Source organism: Protopterus annectens, chromosome 7.part0, assembly GCF_019279795.1.
Source record: "Protopterus annectens isolate FY-2018-M chromosome 7.part0, PAN1.0, whole genome shotgun sequence".
In the NCBI taxonomy this organism is placed as follows: domain Eukaryota; kingdom Metazoa; phylum Chordata; order Ceratodontiformes; family Protopteridae; genus Protopterus; species Protopterus annectens.
The window spans coordinates 223,451,736-223,470,885 of NC_056739.1; the positions used below are offsets into that span (position 1 = coordinate 223,451,736).

The 19,150-nt window shown below is 36.7% G+C and overlaps 1 protein-coding gene across 1 annotated transcript in view; it reads left to right on the forward strand.

Annotated features, from left to right (window-relative positions):
* TRIM33 (tripartite motif containing 33) overlaps positions 1-19,150 on the forward strand; it is a gene marked incomplete in the record, with an annotated part of 2,559,229 nt that overhangs the window by 649,840 nt on the left and 1,890,239 nt on the right. Inside the window, 1 exon segment of the mRNA XM_044076157.1 lies at positions 919-1,066. Within this exon segment, the coding sequence (XP_043932092.1) occupies positions 919-1,066 (148 nt within the window).

The window sequence follows — 19,150 nt, forward strand, 5'->3', positions numbered from 1 at the left end:
TACAACAAAGCAAAGGCAGGCTTACAGTTCTTGGCGAGTCCGTTTTGGTATCCACTGTACAGTACAAATGTGAACAACTGAAAGTTGCAGCTTTAACTGACTGTTAACTGACTACTGTCTTCAGCATGCTGTTTTATAGACTAGCTTAACTGTCACAACTGTTCAGTTGTGATTTTCATTTCATATTTTGAAAATCAACCAACAGCTGGTTAGTAAGGTTCCTTCCTGTCTTTCAACCTCTGACAGTAACACATAGCAACTCAACATTCTGATGACAGTCAGATGCAGATCAGATGATTCTGAGACTGCCTGCATTTAGAACCTTCTCAGATATGCACAGACGTGTAAAAGAACACTGTTCAAGTCTTAAAACATTCTGTCCAAACAGATTAAAAATAAACATGGAAGAATTTACACTATTATAACTTATGCTGCCATGTTTCGCACAGGTTAACCTTTAATTAGGTACAAACTTCATCCAGATATGCTAGCACAGGTGGGTGTTTAATTTCTTCGCAAATGCATAGGGTTCTTCTGCATTTGGATGTTTGTTGGAAGTACTCTTGATTGCTTTTTAACCTAATGCTTAAAGCTGAACATTTGTAGGTAACCTCTTGTGCCTCAGAGCCATTACAAAAAGGATGGTATAAGCTTTGCTATTTACTGTCATACTTCCTGACTGACCACTTTGGTGAGGGAGGAGATAGTCTGACATCATGAAACATAAGACTGCTGTGCAGAACTGGCTAGAAGGCATAAGGTCAGCCTGTACTTTATTCCTGTTCTTAGCAGTAAACCTGCAATCCGAGTATGCATGATAATAGTTAATACTCTCCTGCAGCTATACTTCTGCTTAGGCAACTGCATTTTACCCCTTTAAGATGATTTTTTTTCTGATATTTTTATTGGTTTTCATAGGTATGTACAAGCTGTGAAGATAATGCTAGTGCGGTTGGATTTTGTGTGGAATGTGGAGAATGGCTTTGTAAAACCTGCATAGAGGCACATCAGCGAGTAAAATTTACGAAGGATCACATGATCAGAAAAAAAGAGGAGGTCTCCTCAGGTAAAGACACAGTTAAAGGCTGAAGTGTGGTTTACCCCACAGAGTCATTTTTCGTTTTTTGTTCAACATTTTAAGTTGGTAAATAGCTCAAGTCTTTAAAAAATCTGCAGTAGCTACTGCATCAAAACATTGGTTTGTCCTAACATTTTATCCACCAGCTCTTTAGGACAAGTGTCTGTCCAAGAAAAAATATACCTCGTTAAATAGTGCAAATAATTAAACCATAGCCAGTTCTAAGATATTTTATGAGCTTAATATAACAAAAGTACATAAACTGTTACAGACCGAGATAGTTCATTCTCTGAAATATCAGGTTTCCTGCAACCATTGATGTGAGGTAGAGGTTGTGAAGATAGGTAAAGGCTGCCAGCCTAGCCAGTTAGAATTTTGTAGATAATTCTGTCATTTGTAAATATTAATGCAAGCCATAGGCTGGTTCTCTTAAATGTGAAAAGACTGCATTGGATATTGAACTGCAAAAATGAAATGGTGCACTCTGCTGTAACAAAGCTGGTAAGTCAATTATTTGATGTCAAATTTCGGAGCCATTATGTCTGGATGAAGGAATTCTGCCTGCTGTTTTTAGGCCAGAGTTAATGGCTAGAATTTGCATGTATAATTTCATTGTTGCTCTGGTTCCTGACCAGCTGCAAGATCAAAGGGACTATTAACCTGTGAGAGTCTGTTAGCCTGGGAACTAGAAAGGAATGATGTAATCTGAAATGAATCAGTGGTACTGTGTTATCAATTTAAAGACAGAAAGAATGAGAGCATTAGAGCATTTGTCTTGAACATCCAACATCACCAGCACTGTCTTGCTCTGTATGTAAATTTATTTTAGAACTGTGTTTTCTGTTGGATATAGCTAGGAAATAAGATTAGACTAGTTTGTTTTTCTTTGATATCAGAACTTTTCTATGGTATTTTAAATATTTCTCTGTGATCTCTGAATTCTTTTTTTTTTTCAAAACAGGTTTATTGTTTTAACATATAAGAGAAATATCATAACAATTTTATACAAGTAATTAAAAATAGGTATTATTATAATATTCAACAAAACAACTAAAGTATTTACAAAGACATCCACTACAATCAGATCAATTAATTAAACTAAAATACCATGCTATTGAAATTAAAATTTTTTTAACAAATTTTGTAAATTATCCCATACAATAAAATAAGATGTTTTTCTATTTGTTCTAGTCCTAATTGTGTTTTCCATATGGCACACTATATTCATAACATTTTTAAACTCATTGAACGAAGGAGGTGTATCTGAAATCCAATTTCTAGTTATTTTCCTAGCCACTGCTAGAATAGACCATAACAAGGGAAGCTTAACCTTTTTAACACTTTGAGGTACAGCTGTGTTGAATAATATAAGAGATTTAGAAATAATGAAATTATCTGTAAAAAGAGCCTGCAAAAATTCATTAATTGCCTTCCAGTATTCTTTCAATTTTATACAGTCATAAAACATATGAGCCCAGTCAGCATTAATTTCTACATTACATCTCTTACATATATTATCTTTATTATTTATTTTATTCATCATCAAAGGTGTATAAAAAGATCTATGTAAAAATTTCCATGTATAAAGTCTCCAGACAATGGAAGACGCAGTTCTATAAGCAGATTCCAATATATATTGTTTATCTTGTTGATTTGGTGGGTCCCCATTAATAGAAGTGAAATAATTCCAGTATGAATCTACACTGTAAAAAGTTTGTCTGATAACTTTATGTATGTATGAAAGTTTACCTTTATCAGAAACTTTATGTTGTAAATTTAATATCAAGTAATCAATCAGTGTTGGAATAGATTCTTTAACAGTTATAGACATTAAATCTATTTTATTAATGAGATGTCTAAAGGTCTGAACCTCTAACCAGCAAGTTTCTCTTAGATCATATTCTTGTTTTAAGAAATCTAGATTTTTAACTTTATCAGATATCAACTGATACCAGTACTTTAGATCATTATCTATAGCGAAATGAGTTCCTTCAGAAGTAGATGACAAAAGCATACCCTGAGTATACATTATAGGAAATACAATAAAATTCCATTCCCTATACTTAGGGTGCATGAATATAAAGTTACGATAACTAATAATAATATTTAATGGGTAACAAACCATATGTTTAGGTGTAATAGGTGAAGTACAAAATTCCTTTAGTAACCATAACATGGAGTTATTTACAATCATATTTTTATGTGTTAAGGAGATTTTCATGAAGTGTATACTAATTAGCTCCCAATAATCTTTCCATTTTGTGACATATGACTGATCTATTAATAAAGTAATAACTTTTACAATAGAAGAGATAGTATATAAATTAAAGTCTGGAAAAGAAATACCCCTTGAGACCAGCTATTAGTATGTTTCTTTAATGCAATCCTAGGTCTATTAGGTGCCCATAAGAAATTTAACATTAGTGTGTTCAGTTTCTTGATAATTATTTTGTAGGTGGAAGTATTATTGATTGTATTAAGTATAAAATCTTGGGGAATATTATCATTTTAATAATTGTAAGTCTCTCCTCCATAGTAAAAACATATTATTCCAGGTATTAAAAAGATTTTGTATATTAAGAAAACAGGTATTATAATTATTATATATAATAGATTTAATATCTTTAGATAGTATTATACCTAAATAAGTTATCTGACCTGAATTGGGTACATATTTAGTAAAATCACTAATGAGAATATTTTTCGTGTATATATAGGTAGTATTTTAGTTTTTTCTTCATTGAATATTAAACCAGAAATACTTTTAAAATTCATCATGTTATCAAATAGAGACTGTATAGAAGAATTAGATCCTGCTGATGTAATTAGAACATCATCTGCAAAAAGTTGAATTTTGGATGTTGTATTTTCATCTATTTCAAAACCCTTTGTCAGTACTGTTTCTGATCAAATTAGCCCAAGGCTCCATTACTAAAGTGAATAATAGTGGAGAAAGTGGACATCCTTGTTTTGTACCTTTAAGAATGGGTATTTTTTGTGAAACATATGTTCCTACCTTAATATAAGCCAACGTTCCTTTGTATAAATGTTCAATTAGATTTACAAATGCATCCGAGAAGTTTGTGCACTTCATTAAGGTAAACAGATAGTCCCAACTTACTGAATCAAATGCTGAACTTATATCAAGACTAATAAGTGTTAAATCTTTCTTTTTCCTATTTGCAAAATCTATTAATGTTAAAGTTCTTCTTATATTATCAAAAGTATTTCTATTTACAATGAAGCCTGTCTGATCTATATCTATTCTATCAGCAAAGATATTCATAAACATTTTATAATCAACATTAAGTAATGAGATGGGCCGATATGAAGAACATCTAGTTGGATCTTTATTAGGTTTTAAAATTGGCGAAATAAATGTATATTGCCAAGATGGGGGGGGTTATTAACTCAGTTTGGGCCAAAATAAAAACCTTATGTATTAATGAATATGTATTTTTAGAAAGGATTTTATATATCTCTGGTATAATACCATCATTACCCGGTGCTTTGTTTGATTTAAGCTTATTTATTTGTGTAATAACTTCTGTATATGAAATACTCTTGTCCAATAGTTTAATCTGTTGTTTATTAAGCTTTTTATTCATATTTGTGGTTATAAACTCCTTTATTTTATCTTTAGGTTCCATGTTAATATTATTATGGTTAATTTTGTGAAAGTGATTTCTAAATTCATCTAGTATTTCTGGTATACTAGAAACATTCTTCTTTTCCTTAGAGAAAAGATTTCTTTGATATGGTTTTGTTTATTCAACCTTTTGTTTTATTTTTAAGTCTATGTAAGTATTTGGGGCTTATTGAATAAGACAAAACTTGTATTCTCTAAAGTTATTTTAACTTTATGAGTTAAAATTTCTTTGTATTTCTCATTTAGTTTGTTTATGTCTTCAATAACTTTCTTGTCCATAATATTTTCTTTATTATTATGTTTATAAGAGTCTAATTTACTTTGAATATCTAACAATTCCTTATCCCAAGATTTCCTTTTATTATTATACCATCTGATACTTTGTCCATATAGATATGATTTTAAGGCATCCCAAACATAAACAATGGAGACTTCAGGAGTGTTATTTATGTCTAAAAATGTTTTACTTCTGAAAGTATATATTCTTTATAGTCTTTTAGTTGAGTTAAGTATGCTGGTATCCTTTTGATCTGAACATTATGAGTATTTTTATCATGAATTCAAAACAATTGAATTATGATCAGATATAGGACATGAAATGATTTTGGAATTAATTAAATCTGTTACCATCTGGTTAGAAATAAAGACCCTATCTATTTTTAATAAGTTTTGTATCTGTTAGAAAAAAAGGTGTATGGTAATGATTTTGAATCTATCTGATTATTAATATCATTCAAATGATAAGAATTAGCAAAATCCTTTAAATGTTTTGCATTAGATGTAATTCTTCTCTTTCCTATAGTGGTAGTATCACTTTCATGTAGTATACAATTAAAGTCACCAGCTAAAATAATATCTCCTATAGAGAATGATATGATCTTATCAAGATGATGTTTCACTGTATTAATGCCAATTCAGGTATCCAGTATACATTAATTAAAGTGTAAGTCTTCCCATTAATTTGTATTGTAACCATACAAAACATTCCTTTGTCATCCTGATAAGACTTAATGGTTTTAGGAGTGGGCATACTTTTATTCCATAAAATAGCCACTCCTCTTTTTTTCTGAGTGTGCTCTGAACTAACCAATACTGTATATTTGTTTGTGGCTAGTTTATCAATATCTTTTTTCAAGAGATGGGTTTCTTGTAGGAAGACTAAGTTGGCCTTATGTAAATTAATATATCTTATTAGGCTTGCCCTTTTACATGGATTATTCAATCCATTAATGTTTAAAGAAATTCCTTTTAAAGATGTCATTTGGCATTTTAAAACTTAAGAATCTTATGATCAAAATAACAAGATAAGTAATGTTACATCTCCTCCTTTAGGTGTACCTTTAAATATAGCTGTATTTATTGAATCTCTTATGGGATTTCATATAGGATTCAATTTTGTTTGTAGTGACAATGAATGTACAAAATATATTGTGGATGTCAAAACTATATACAAATAACAATGAACAAGTGAAAATAATGTAAGGATTAAACCTTGCATCCAGCCTGGAGTTATAAACTCCAACTTAGAGTAGTATTTACCACTCAAGTTAACCCCTACCCTAAGCAGCAGTCGTCAGCTACCACCTTATCAATTTAATACTAGTTATATTTAACTGAAGTTAACAGTTTTCAATTCAATTATCTAGCAAGACAAGACTACACATTTGGTAAAACAGCATCATATAAACTAAAATAAACCTTTTTTTAAAAACTGTTCATACTACTATATACATCCATGTAATATAAAACACTTGTATTCAAATAGCATTCAAATAATCTTGATGTTAGAAATCAAGAGGAGAGAAAATAAGTTCTAACATTCATTTAAATCAAAAACTTTGGCTAATATGATTCAGACATTACATATATTAGGATGCATCTATTTTCTGTCATGTAAATACAGTTAACAGCTTCCAAAAAAACCTTGAATTGCTTGTATATGAGCATTTACTCAAACTCATTATTGCCAATAGAATAAAATATTGTATTCATAGAAATTGTTATAAATCATACTTCATAGTTAAGCAGATTCTCAGAAACATTTATATACATATCTACATACACACACACACACACACACACACATATATATATATATATATATATATATATATATATATATATATATATATATACATACACACATATATACACATACACACACACATATATATATATATATATATATATATATATATATATATATACATACACACACACACACACACACACACACACACACATAGATATATATATATATCTGATCTCACTGAGTTGTATCTTTACTGAGCACCATCTTACATTGCTGTCCCTTCAATAAATCTGTCTGCTTTATACAAAATAATGCACAGCAAACACATTTTAGTAACCAGATTTTACAAACATGTTATACTACTGCTTTAAAATATATCACATGACAATTTCTTCCAGTATAGAGTTATAAAATTATTTATGCTTGTCAATCAGATGAATTAAATGAGTTATAGTAATGTATATGTTTGGGACATAGGTTTTTAACGCATATTATTAATCTGCTATTCCTGTATCTGTGATGTGTCAGTGTGATATCTAGGTCAAAGGTGAGACCAGCTGCATGTCCTTCAAGGATGCATTTGCAGTCCTTACAAATGGGTTGTCCTGGCCTCAGGCAGCCCTTCGGTCGGCCGGATTCCAAAGTCTGGGTCTGGCCTCGGCTGATGTCACACTTCACCCGATGTCATAGCTGCAGTTCTGCGGGTATAAAGGCATCAGCCGACGCCATTTTCCCCAGTCTTTCTTGCCACGTGGCGCCCGAAGCAGAAGCTGTTCGCAAGTGCCGGTCGGTCAGAACCAGAGATTGCTACTACCGAAGACTTCTAAAAAGCTAAGTACCCCGTTGGGGACTCTTTCTTGCCTCAGCCGATGTCAGAAAAAGTGAATAACTGTTTAACTTGTGGGAAACAAATACCTCCTAAAGATTTCCACTCTTACTGCCTACCTTGTTTAGGCCCAGACCACGACGTAGCAGCTTGTCTAGCCTGTGCTTCCTTCAACCGACGAACACTTAGACGTCGGTCGGAGTTTGCAGAGGAGTTTTTCGGCTCCGCTTTTGCTTATATCATGCTGTTGGAGACTCCGACTTCACATTTAGCTAAAAAGCGTAAGGAAAAGGACCGACACTCGCGGTCCGCGGTTTCGGCCGAAACTGCGGCTAAGCCAACCGCGAGCGTCTCGGTTTTGGCTGAAGCCGAGTCTGTGGTTCTTCCTTCGGCTGAAAGCATGCCTCCTTCTACCGAGGCCTCTTCCAGCATGGCTGAATCTGCTACTGAAATTCCACCTGCTCTTACAGTTTCTTAGGATTTATCAGATACTATCCCCTTAGATGTATCTACTCCTGCACGTGGAGCTGCTAGGCCCCCTGCATCCATGTCAATTAAGGCTTTTGCCAGGGCTAAAGCAGCTAAATCTTCAAAGGCCGTGCCTGCTAAAGCCCCCTCTCACAGGCCTAGCTCTAGTACTCAAATGCTTAGTCTAGCAGAGGATCTCATTTCTTTGATCAGGGGAACCCAGTCTCACCCTGACAGGGCCTCTCACCCACCTCCAGAGAAGAGGCTTAGAGCAGAGCCCCCTGAGCCAGTTTCTTCAGATTCATCCTCTGATGATTCAGAACATACAAATCCTCCAGAGGGCCCTTATTCTCCATATGAGGACTCTGATGCAGAGGATTCCATACCTTCTGCCTCTCCTCCTGAGGAATTTGTCTTTTGGGGAAACCTTGCATGCTATGAGGGAACAATTTCAATGGCAGGGCCAGGATTTTTCAGACTCTAGGAAAAGGCTTAGGAACTTTTTACATTTACCACAGCATAGGCCTTTAGCTATTCCTCCAGTACTTACAGTTGTGGATGATGCATTTACTGATGCTTGTACTGCCCCTGACTCACTGCCTCCGGCCCCTGCTAAGCCCGACAGATACTACAGGGTTCCGGACACACATTATCATTTGTATAAGGCTCCTATTGCAGATCCTGAAACTATTTCACAGGGCCCAAAAGCTGTAACAGCTGCCTCTGCCAAAATCCCCCTCCCCTCTGAAAGAGAATCTAGGGCATTGGAGAGATGGGGTAAAAAAGTTTATACTTCTGCTATTCTTTCGGCTAGGGCTTTAAACTGTCAATTCCACATGATTCAGTATCAGGAATTTCTGTTAGATCAGCTCACTAAAAAACTGTCCTCGCCTGAACCTTTAGACCGTAAGTCCCTTCAGGATTTGGTGCATAACACTCAGCAGGTCAGTAATCATTCCTTAAAATGCGACTATGATGCACTGGAGGCTTCCTTTAGATCAGCTATGACTGGTACAGTGATCAGAAGGCATGCATGGTTAAAAGAGCAATCCTTACCAGACCATGTAAAGTCAAAGCTTCTAGATGCTCCCATGGAAAAGCACAGTTTGTTTGGTTCCCCTGCACAGCAAGTGTTGAAGAAGGTGGAAGAAAAGCTAAATCTGTCCAGACAGTCAAGGATTTCTTACAGGTCCAGCCTCCGAGGTTTAGTAGGAACTGGCCTTCCAAGAATTGGTCCTTTCCAGACACCACCAGAGCACAGAGAGGCAGAAATAGGCCCTAGAGGCAGAGGTCAGTCCAGAGGTGCCTACAGGGGACGTCAGTGGCAGCCTAACAGCCAGAGAACTACTGCCACAGATCCAGCCACTACCACTTCTACAGGACAATCGCAGTGACTTGGCTCTGAAACCGCCTACCAGGGAACAACTGGCAGCACCCTTAGGCGGAAAATTAGCCTTATTTTCAGTAAATTGGCATTACATTACAGGAGACAAATGGATTTTACAGACAATAGACAAAGGCTACAGGTTTCACTTCCATACTCTTCCAAGGAAGAGAGGAATGCCAAACCTACCTCCAAACCAAAGGACAAACGCTCTACAGCAAATAGACCACTTACTAAGGATGAGAGCTATAGAAAGGTACCGGCTATGGAACAAGGACAAGGATTTTATTCAAGGCTTTTCCTAGTACCAAGAAAGGAAAACCAATGGAGACCTATCCTCGACCTGTCCTCTCTAAACACATATCTTATTGTTCCAAAATTCAAAATGCTGACCCTACAGCAACTTCTTCCCATGCTGGGCAAGGAGTCTTGGCTGGTGACTCTGGATCTCAAGGAGGCATACCTGCACGTCCCCATACGACCAAATTGCAGAAGATACCTCAGATTTCTTGCAGGATCAGAGCATTATTAATTCTCAGCATTGCCTTTTGGCTTATCTACTGCGCCCAGAGTATTCACGAAATGCCTGGCATCAGTAATTGCTCATTGCAGGCTTCAGGGAATTCAAATTTATCCATACCTGGACTGCCTGTTACAAGCGGACAGCAAAGACAAATTAACAAAAGATTTGAAAAAGGTTATTCACCTGCTGCAAGCCCTGGGATACACAGTCAACACAAAAAAGTCAAGGCTGATACCATCCCAAAGGATAACCTTCCTGGGTGCAGAACTGGACACATCAAACCAGATGGCATTCCTCACAGCAGAAAAACAGAAGCAGCTACCACTCTATTTCATGGCATTAACAACGCAGAACCAGCTTACAGCAAGGAAAATCCTGCAAGCCCTGGGTTACATGGCATCCTGCATAATAATAATTCCACATGCCAGACTACATATGAGGAAGTTACAATGGTACCTGAGGAATTTATGGCCTCAGCACAGACACAGCCTAGAAACCAAAATTCCAATAATTCCATGCCTGAAGCAAGAATTCCAGTGGTGGGCCCAGGCCTGTCAATTGAACAAAGGACTGCCCTTCCACAGGCCTCACCCAAGCCAGACTATCACCACGGACGCCTCAGACCTCGGATGGGGGGCACACATGGTGGACAAGTGTATACAAAGCTTATGGACTCAAGACCAGATGAACCTACATATAAATCAAAAAGAGATGCTGGCAGTAAAACAGGCAATTCAGACATTCAGACCATTTCTTCAACAGGGTCATTTGCTGATAAGGACGGACAACACCACGGTTATGTGGTATATCAACAAACAGGGAGGCACACATTCATATCCTCTATGCCGGATGGCAATGGACCTCTGGAATGTGGCCCTAAGCCTCACCATTCAGCTCCAAGCCATATTCGTGCCAGGAAAAGAAAATATACTAGCAGACATCTTAAGCAGAACCACCACGGATGCCCACGAATGGATGCTGCATCCAGACATCTTCAAAACCATCACAAGGAAATGGGGACTGCCAGAAATAGACCTGTTCGCATCCCCACACAACCACCAATTGAAAAAATTCTGCACAAGGACATACCACCCACTTGCTTGGAAGGTGGACTCCCTATCCTTCAGTTGGGAAAACCTGACAGCATATGCATTCCCACCTCTTCCTTTGATGCACAAAGTGCTACTGAAGATCAACGAAGATCACCCGAAGATCATCTTGATAGCTCCAGATTGGCCGAGGCAACATTGGTACCCGCTACTGAGGAGTATGTCCCGGGAACACGCATGGCCTCTACCCCTAATACCTCTACTGCTAACACAGAACAACTTCAAAATCCTGCATCCAAACTTGAAAACACTGCAGCTAGCTGCTTGGAGCATTACATAAGGAAAAATAACCCAGATTTATCTCAAAGGGTTAGAGACATTATCTTGGAGGCTCGCAGACCCTCAACAAGGAAAACTTACTCAGCAAAATGGAAAAGATATCTCATTTGGAGTGCAACAAAAGGAGTAGATGCATCATTGGCAAACATAGCTAACATCCTGGAATATTTAGCAGAGCTTTTCCACAATGGTCTGTCTTACTCCTCCATTAAGATTCATGCATCAGCAATTTCAGCAGAATACAACATGGATCCTCCAGTCTTTTCTCAACCTCTACTCAGACAGTTTCTCAGAGGAATTAAAAATGTAAAACCACCAAGGAAACCACCATTGCCTACATGGGACTTGAACTTTGTGTTAGAAAAGTTGACACTCCCCCCTTTTGAACCAGCAGCAACAGCAGAATTACAGTACTTATCTTGGAAGACTGCATTCCTGCTTGCAATCACTTCAGCTAGAAGGGTTTCTGAATTACAGGCATTAATGGCGGTACAGCCCTTCCTTATCTTCCATCAGGATAGAGTGTCCATGAGAACTAATCCTACCTTTATGCCAAAGGTGGTCTCCAGGGTATCCTTAAACCAAGCAATCCACCTACCAACATTCTTCCCCAACCCACAGAACAGGGGGGAAAGATTGCTGCATACCTTGGATGTACACAGACAATTGCGCTACTACCTGGACAGAACCAAAAACAATAGAAAAACTGACCAGCTTCTGGTAGCATATGCAACAGGAATGGAAGGAAGAGCAATTTCAAAACAAACAATCTCAAAATGGATAGGAAATTGCATTAGATTTTGTTACTCTTTTCATGGAAAGGCAACTCCAGAAAACATCAGACCTCATTCCACAAGGGCTACAGCCACTACTACAGCTTTCTTACGAGGAGTGGCTACCAAAGACATTTTAGAGGCTGCTACTTGGAGCTCCGTGCATACATTTGCCAAGCATTATAATCTGCCTTTATACTCCAGATCCCGAGCAGGTTTTGCCACTGCTGTTTTGCAAGGGATCTTAACTACACCATAAACTCTTAGTGCCTCCTCCCCCAGTTTGGCTATGGTATTCTACCCATTTGTTAGGACTGCAGATGCATCCTTGAAGGACATAGTACAGTTTTGTACCTACCATAAATGTAGATGTCCGAGAGGTATGCATCTGCAGTCAGGATTACCCACCCTCCTTCCCCTCTGTGGTACTCCTAGGATATTTGCCCATCTTGTAGCTAGCTGGGGGAATCTATTATGGTGTATTTGTTTGTATATATGTATATACATGTTTATTTCTATTTGCTCTCTATTGTTTGGAAACATTTGCATTTATCCAAATTTAGCCTTCCTAGAGGGCACCTGGCATCTGGGGCAAGAAACACTGAGGAAAATGGCGTCGGCTGATGCCTTTATACCCGCAGAACTGCAGCTATGACGTCGGGTGAAGTGCGACATCAGCCGAGGCCAGACCCAGACTTTGGAATCCGGCCGACCGAAGGGCTGCCTGAGGCCAGGACAACCCATTTGTAAGGACTGCAGATGCATACCTCTCGGACATCTACATTTATGGTAGGTACAAAACTGTACTTTTCAGCTTCTCTGTGAGAATTCTGAGAGTTGAAGCTTTTGAAGTAGCTCATGGACAATGTGCATGAGACAGCCCACATCCCAGATTGTCTCTCTCAACATTTTGGCGGGAAACTTATTAAAAACTAGTGACAAACATTCATTTAGCAGTGTAAATGCATCTAAACATGACAAAACCTTCACAATGCATTCTACAGGTTATTACAGACTCTATGTAAGTGAAATCAAGCCCTAAATTATTAATAAGTAACAAAACTCAACATTTTTGTCCCAACTCAACTCCTATGCGTATCTTATTATTTACTGTGTCTATATGATCAAAAGTATTTCTATATATTAATAAATAAAAGAAAAAGAGAGTAGAAAGTAAAAGGGTGTAAGGCAGAAATAAAAAAAAATGTAAGAGAAAGCTATAAGAAGTATATACAATAGAATATTACTTACTGTTTATATTAATAGAGTTAAAAATAAAACATATTATTTACTATTAGTTCTAATTATTATTAGTTAAAGCATGACAGATTATTTACAAACAAGTATAAGCAGTGTAATCAAGAAAGTATAATTAGGTAGTGTCATTCCTGTATCTGTGATGTCAGTGTGATATCTAGGTCAAAGGTGAGACTAGCTGCTTTCAGCTTCTCTGTGAGAATTCTGAGAGTTGAAGCTTTTGAAGTAGCTCATGGACACTGTGCATGAGACAGCCCACATCCCAGATTGTCTCAACATTTTGGCGGGAAACTTATTAAAAACTAGTGACAAACATTCATTTAGCAGTGTAAATGCATCTAAACATGTCAAAACCTTCACAATGCATTCTACAGGTTATTACAGACTCTATGTAAGTGAAATCAAGCCCAAAATTATTAAGTAACAAAACTCAACATTTTTGTCCCAACTCAACTTCTATGCAAATCTTATTATTTACTGTGTCTATATGATCAAAAGCATTTCTATATATTAATAAAGAAAAGAAAAGAGAGTAGAAAGTAAAAGGGTGTAAGGCAGAAATAAAAAAAAATGTAAGAGAAAGCTATAAGAAGTATATACAATAGAATGTTACTTACTGTTTATATTAATAGAGTTAAAAATAAAACATATTTACTATTATTTAGTTCTAATTATTATTAAAGCATGACAGATTATTTACAAACAAGCATAAGCAGTGTAATCAAGAAAGTATAATTAGGAATAGCATTTGAAGAACATATAAACTTTTAAAGGAAAAAAAAAAGTATCAGATTACTGACCTTATTTTTCCTCTTCAGAAAGAGAAACAAGTTAAATCACAGCTTGCCATTAAATCTCCAGATATTTTGACTAGTTATGAAACAAAACATTTCTTTGCACACAGAGAATAACTTTGATTAAATCTTTTTCAAAATATTTGTTGCTTCTTGGAAATGCAGGAACTATATTTAAAAAGATTAATAATAAAATAAAATGATGAGAGAAAAAAAACATAGTACAAATCATTTGTTTTTTAGTCTCCTCTTCTTCTCTGAAGTCTTCCACGAAGTTTCAGTTGCCAGTCTCTTTAACGAAGGACTAGCCCATTCCATTTCTTCTATTTTTTCCAAAATCTTATTTTTTTTGATAAACAGTAAAGCAGAGTCTAAGTCATCGAAAATTTTAGGACCATCAGGAAGGAAGATTTTAAGCTTGGCAGGAAACAGAAGGTATGTTTTAAACTGTGCTTTTTTAAGCTCCCTTATTAGTGGCAGAAAAACTTTTCTTTTAGCTAATACCATGGAAGAATTCTCATTGTCAAAACGCACAGTTGTTTCATTAATCTTAACAGGAGCTTTAGCCCAAGCAGATTTAAGAACCATCTCTTTATCAAAAGATGATAGAAATCTAACTATAACTGATCTAGGATAGTTTTTGTTAGAGTTAGTATTAGCTATAGATTTATGTGCTCTTTCGATACCAAAAGAGAGTGCTTCTGGTAAATCTAAAGTTTTAGGGAGCCATGTTGTTAAAAAAGAAGTAATATTGTTACCTTCAATATTTTCTGGCAGTCCAAAAATCCTAATGTTATTGCGCCTAGATCTATTTTCCAGGTCATCCAGCTTTGTAAATGTGTATTTTGTTTCAGCAGAAACTCAATGTTGATTTCCTCTTCTTGTATTCTATTTTCCATGTCATTCACAGCTTCTTCTATGCCTGTCATCTGGATCTTCTGTTGTTGCAGGTCCATATGTAACAAGTCTATTTGTTTTGTAGTTTTTTCTATGAAAGTGTCTATTTTAGTATCCATTTTATCCATCTTAGCAGTAAGTTGCTGGACTATAATTATCAGAGACTGAAGTTCTTTCTTGATGCTGGAGTCTTGAGAATTTGTCTTACTGGAACTCATTTCAGACTGATAAACTGACAGGAAAATTTCCAAAGTAATTTCTGACAGGAATATTATTAAGATTTCCTTTCTTTTTTAGATATAGTTCAAGAACTATATAAAACAAACATATTTAGAAAGAAAATTACTTCAAAATTAATTTTTTAAGTAATTCCTGTCATTGTAATGAAATTGGTGGAGCTGAAGAAATCTGCTGCTATCCTGTGTTCATCCTTGGCCACGCCCCCAACTTGTTAATCTGTGATCTCTGAATTCTTGACTAGCACTGTGTATTAAGAAGTATTGTCTTGTATTTTTATTATTTATTATTAAATATTTTAAACCTTTCAACTGTGGCTGTTTTATGTAGAGATAATTTAAGGTTTAAGAGTCCATTGCATGTATATACTAATACTTTACCAAGTCATTCCAGGTAAGCTTTGCTGTTAAGTCATACTTACCATTTGGGTAGCAATATTGCACAGTAATAATTGGACACCCTTTGAAAAGGTCCTTTGAGTAGCTGATAAATATTAGTGGGTGGTAGCAAGTGGTACTACTGTATAGTCTGGGTAAAAGGGGCACAGCTGGACAACCTGTGCCAGCCTTCCCCTGGAGTGTCTGTGGTTGTATATAACTCATCTCAGTGTGTGTGCGTCAGCTACTTGGGCATGGACACACAGCACTGGTTGGACAGAGAGGGTGCTGGAGGTTTTAGCTTGCCCACTAGGCTGAGATCTGGACCCTATAGCTGTGCCAGTGGGGAGTTTTATTGGGGACGTGGAGAGAGGGGGAGAAACCAGCCCCAGACTGACTGAGATGTCTGTGTGCTCTTAAGGGAAGTTGTACTGTACTCTGTGTGTATTTATTATCCTTTCCCTATATGGATGCCTCTCACTGGTGTTAGTGGTGAGGATTGAGGCTCCGTGAGTGCTGGGCCAGTGCACGGGGGTCAGGTCACCTCTTCAAAAAGCTAAGTAATGTTATTTGGCTCCTTTTGAACTTCAGATGGTCTTGTACCATTAGAGATACAAGCTGTGTCATTTATAATACACAACTTGTTAGAACTAGTTGTGGATTTTTTTTTTAAAGATCGTTTTGGATGTTCAAATGAGCAGAGCAATGGGGTGCATGATTTGCCCTCTGCTCTGCTAACAACGCATTAACAACCTAATTTTTATGAGGAGAGGAGCCAAACTTCTGGGAGTTTACTTTATTTGTCAAACACAGGTGGCTTGCTGTTCGTCATAACATCAGTGGAAATTTCACAGAGTAATAGAAAAGTAGTCTATTGTATACAGAAAGCCTGCTAGTGGTAAGTTTGCTGAGAGTTGGTAGTTACTCTTAATTTTCTTGCCTTGTGGAGAGTTTCTTCACTTTACAAAACCTTCTTAGTCAGTACAATTAATGTTTGATAACCTGAAGCTAATATTTGAAGCAGTAGACATGAAGAAGCTGCATTCAAGGTAAATCTGGATAAAGTTTAATAAGGCTTCACAAGAACGGCTGCTATACAGGAATTTGTAAGAGTTTCAAAGGAAAAAGAACATTTGCAGATCCGTACTTGGTTTTGGAGTATAACACCAGTAGTCAAGACGTAGTTAAGTTTGTCCTGCAAGTGCAGGAATTTGTTTCATAGTGACCGAAAAAAAAAAGAATGCACTGCATCATGTTTTTTTATTTCATTTTATAATGGACATATTACCCGTTTTCAGTTGTCTAGTCGCTTCCCTGCTAGACTGCAAACACAAATTATTCTTTTGTCTGTAAGTGCTATGGATGAATAATATACAAGTAGTTGGATTTGGTTGTGGAAAGGAGTATTAATGTTAAAGGGCTTGTCACTCAGAAGCTTTGTTTCCTTTGCTTAAAACATCATAACTATAGCATCTAAACTACCACATAACTCATTGTAAACCCTGAAATTTTCTAGAAAAAAAATGTTTTTTGCATGGAGCACTCTGTGTACTAATCCCTGTAATACCTCAGAAGTCAGAGAAACATTTGTCAGAAATGTTTGAGCTTCAAACCCTTATAGCTATTTCCCTCCTCCATTTCCAATGAGGGGATCAGGTCTTTTTTAGGACATGCCCAAGGTGGTCAATGAAGTGCCTCTCAATCAGGCTATTTACATCTACCTAACAACTTTCCAAATATTCAGAATAGAAACAAGAAGCTTCTGCACTCAGCTGTACACAGACAACTGAGATTCTGCCTTGATAAGACCAAAGACATTAGGAAAATGGAACAACTTTTCCTTTCTTTTCAGGAAGGTGAGTTGAACATTCCAGTCTCAGTGCAAAGAATTTCCAGATGGATCTCTAAATAGATTTCTTTCTGTTATTACCGTAGCAATTATTTGTCTTCATTCTTGTGTGTTGAGGATAAAAAAGGGAAAAGAACAAAAAGCCCAAATTAATTTCCTTTACACAGTAAATTAACGCTCGAATTGTTTACCGAGAATCACATCATCAGTGGGCTGTGGTCTGATAGGAGTAGTAGCATGTAGTGGAGCTTCCTTAACATGCATATATGTACCTTTGAACAAAATATTTTATCCAGCCTAGTGACAGATACATAGCAAGTGGAATACATATAGTTTCTGAATCCCATATTCAGAAACCAGTGGGCTTCAAGTATCCCCCAGTACTCAACAGTTGTCATACTTTGCTGGTTTTTGGGAGAAGGTATCTCATTGGCCCATCTATAATATGTTCCTAGGAAAGTACTAGGCTAGCTGCCCTTGTGGGTCATTTTAAGCGTAGCCAATTTCTCTTTTAAAGGAGATAATCAAACTTTGTACTTTGTGTTTGTGAGGTAAACATCTTAACCATTATGTCAACCATTTAGAGATGGCTTGTTTGGAGACTAGTTTCAATTCTTATTAGAAATTAGCAGTTGCTAGCGTCTTTCTCAGAGCTTTTTGTCCTGTCTAGGTAGTACCCGATTTGCCTTTGTACTTCCAAGGTATGAAGGACTTGCTGTTCCTGTTCTTTGGATTTGGGTGGAACACTGGCAGGTGGATAAGCCTAGTTTAAAGCAAGTTGTGATACGACTTTAGGCGTAATGGTTTGGTTTGCCATGAAGGTGACCCTATCCCTATGGAAGACAGTGAAAGGTACTTTATGCATGGGGACTTGCAGCTGAAACTCTCTTAGCTGAAGTCTGCTGTGAGGAGGGCAGTCTTCAGGCGAGCATCTTTAAAGAGATAGTGTCTGCAGGTTTAAAGGGAGGCAGAGTTACTTTCCCTAAGACGGTGTAGATCCCAAGGTGGAATGGGGTTCCTTCTGGTTGGTCTCAACTGAATCACTCCTTTTAGAAAAAGTGTTATGTGGGAGAGTAAGAATGTAGATGAGGCATTATTCAGTCAAGCTGAAATTGCAGATGAATGTACTTAAATACTGGAATAGAAAAGGCCTAGTGTCAAGATGCTTGTCAGGTACTGCAGGACTGTGAATGGATGTCTGCTTGAGTATGGTCATGGTCACTGATGAGACAACAGGCAGAAAATCTCTTGCATTTCACCAGGTATGATTTCCTGCTTTTGGGCTTTCTTGGTTCCCTTGGTGAAAACATGTTTTTTCTGTTGTACTAGAGAAACTGGAAGGAACAGTAGAGTGCAGCAGTTTAGCTGGGACAAGTGTTCTTAAGAGGTTTAAACTTCATTATTTGAAGATTTACATAATTTTGTGTGTTGCTATTAAGCTAATAGTTTATGGAGATGTTCTGGGGATGTGTTTTTTTTTTAATACTGTTTGAGGGTTTTCATTAAAACAAAAAGCCTTGTAAGATGCAACATAAGTTAAAATAAATGTGACCAGAAACAGCTTTGTAAAAAGATCAACCTGCCAAACAGTGCTTGCATGTAACACAAAAGCTGAAAC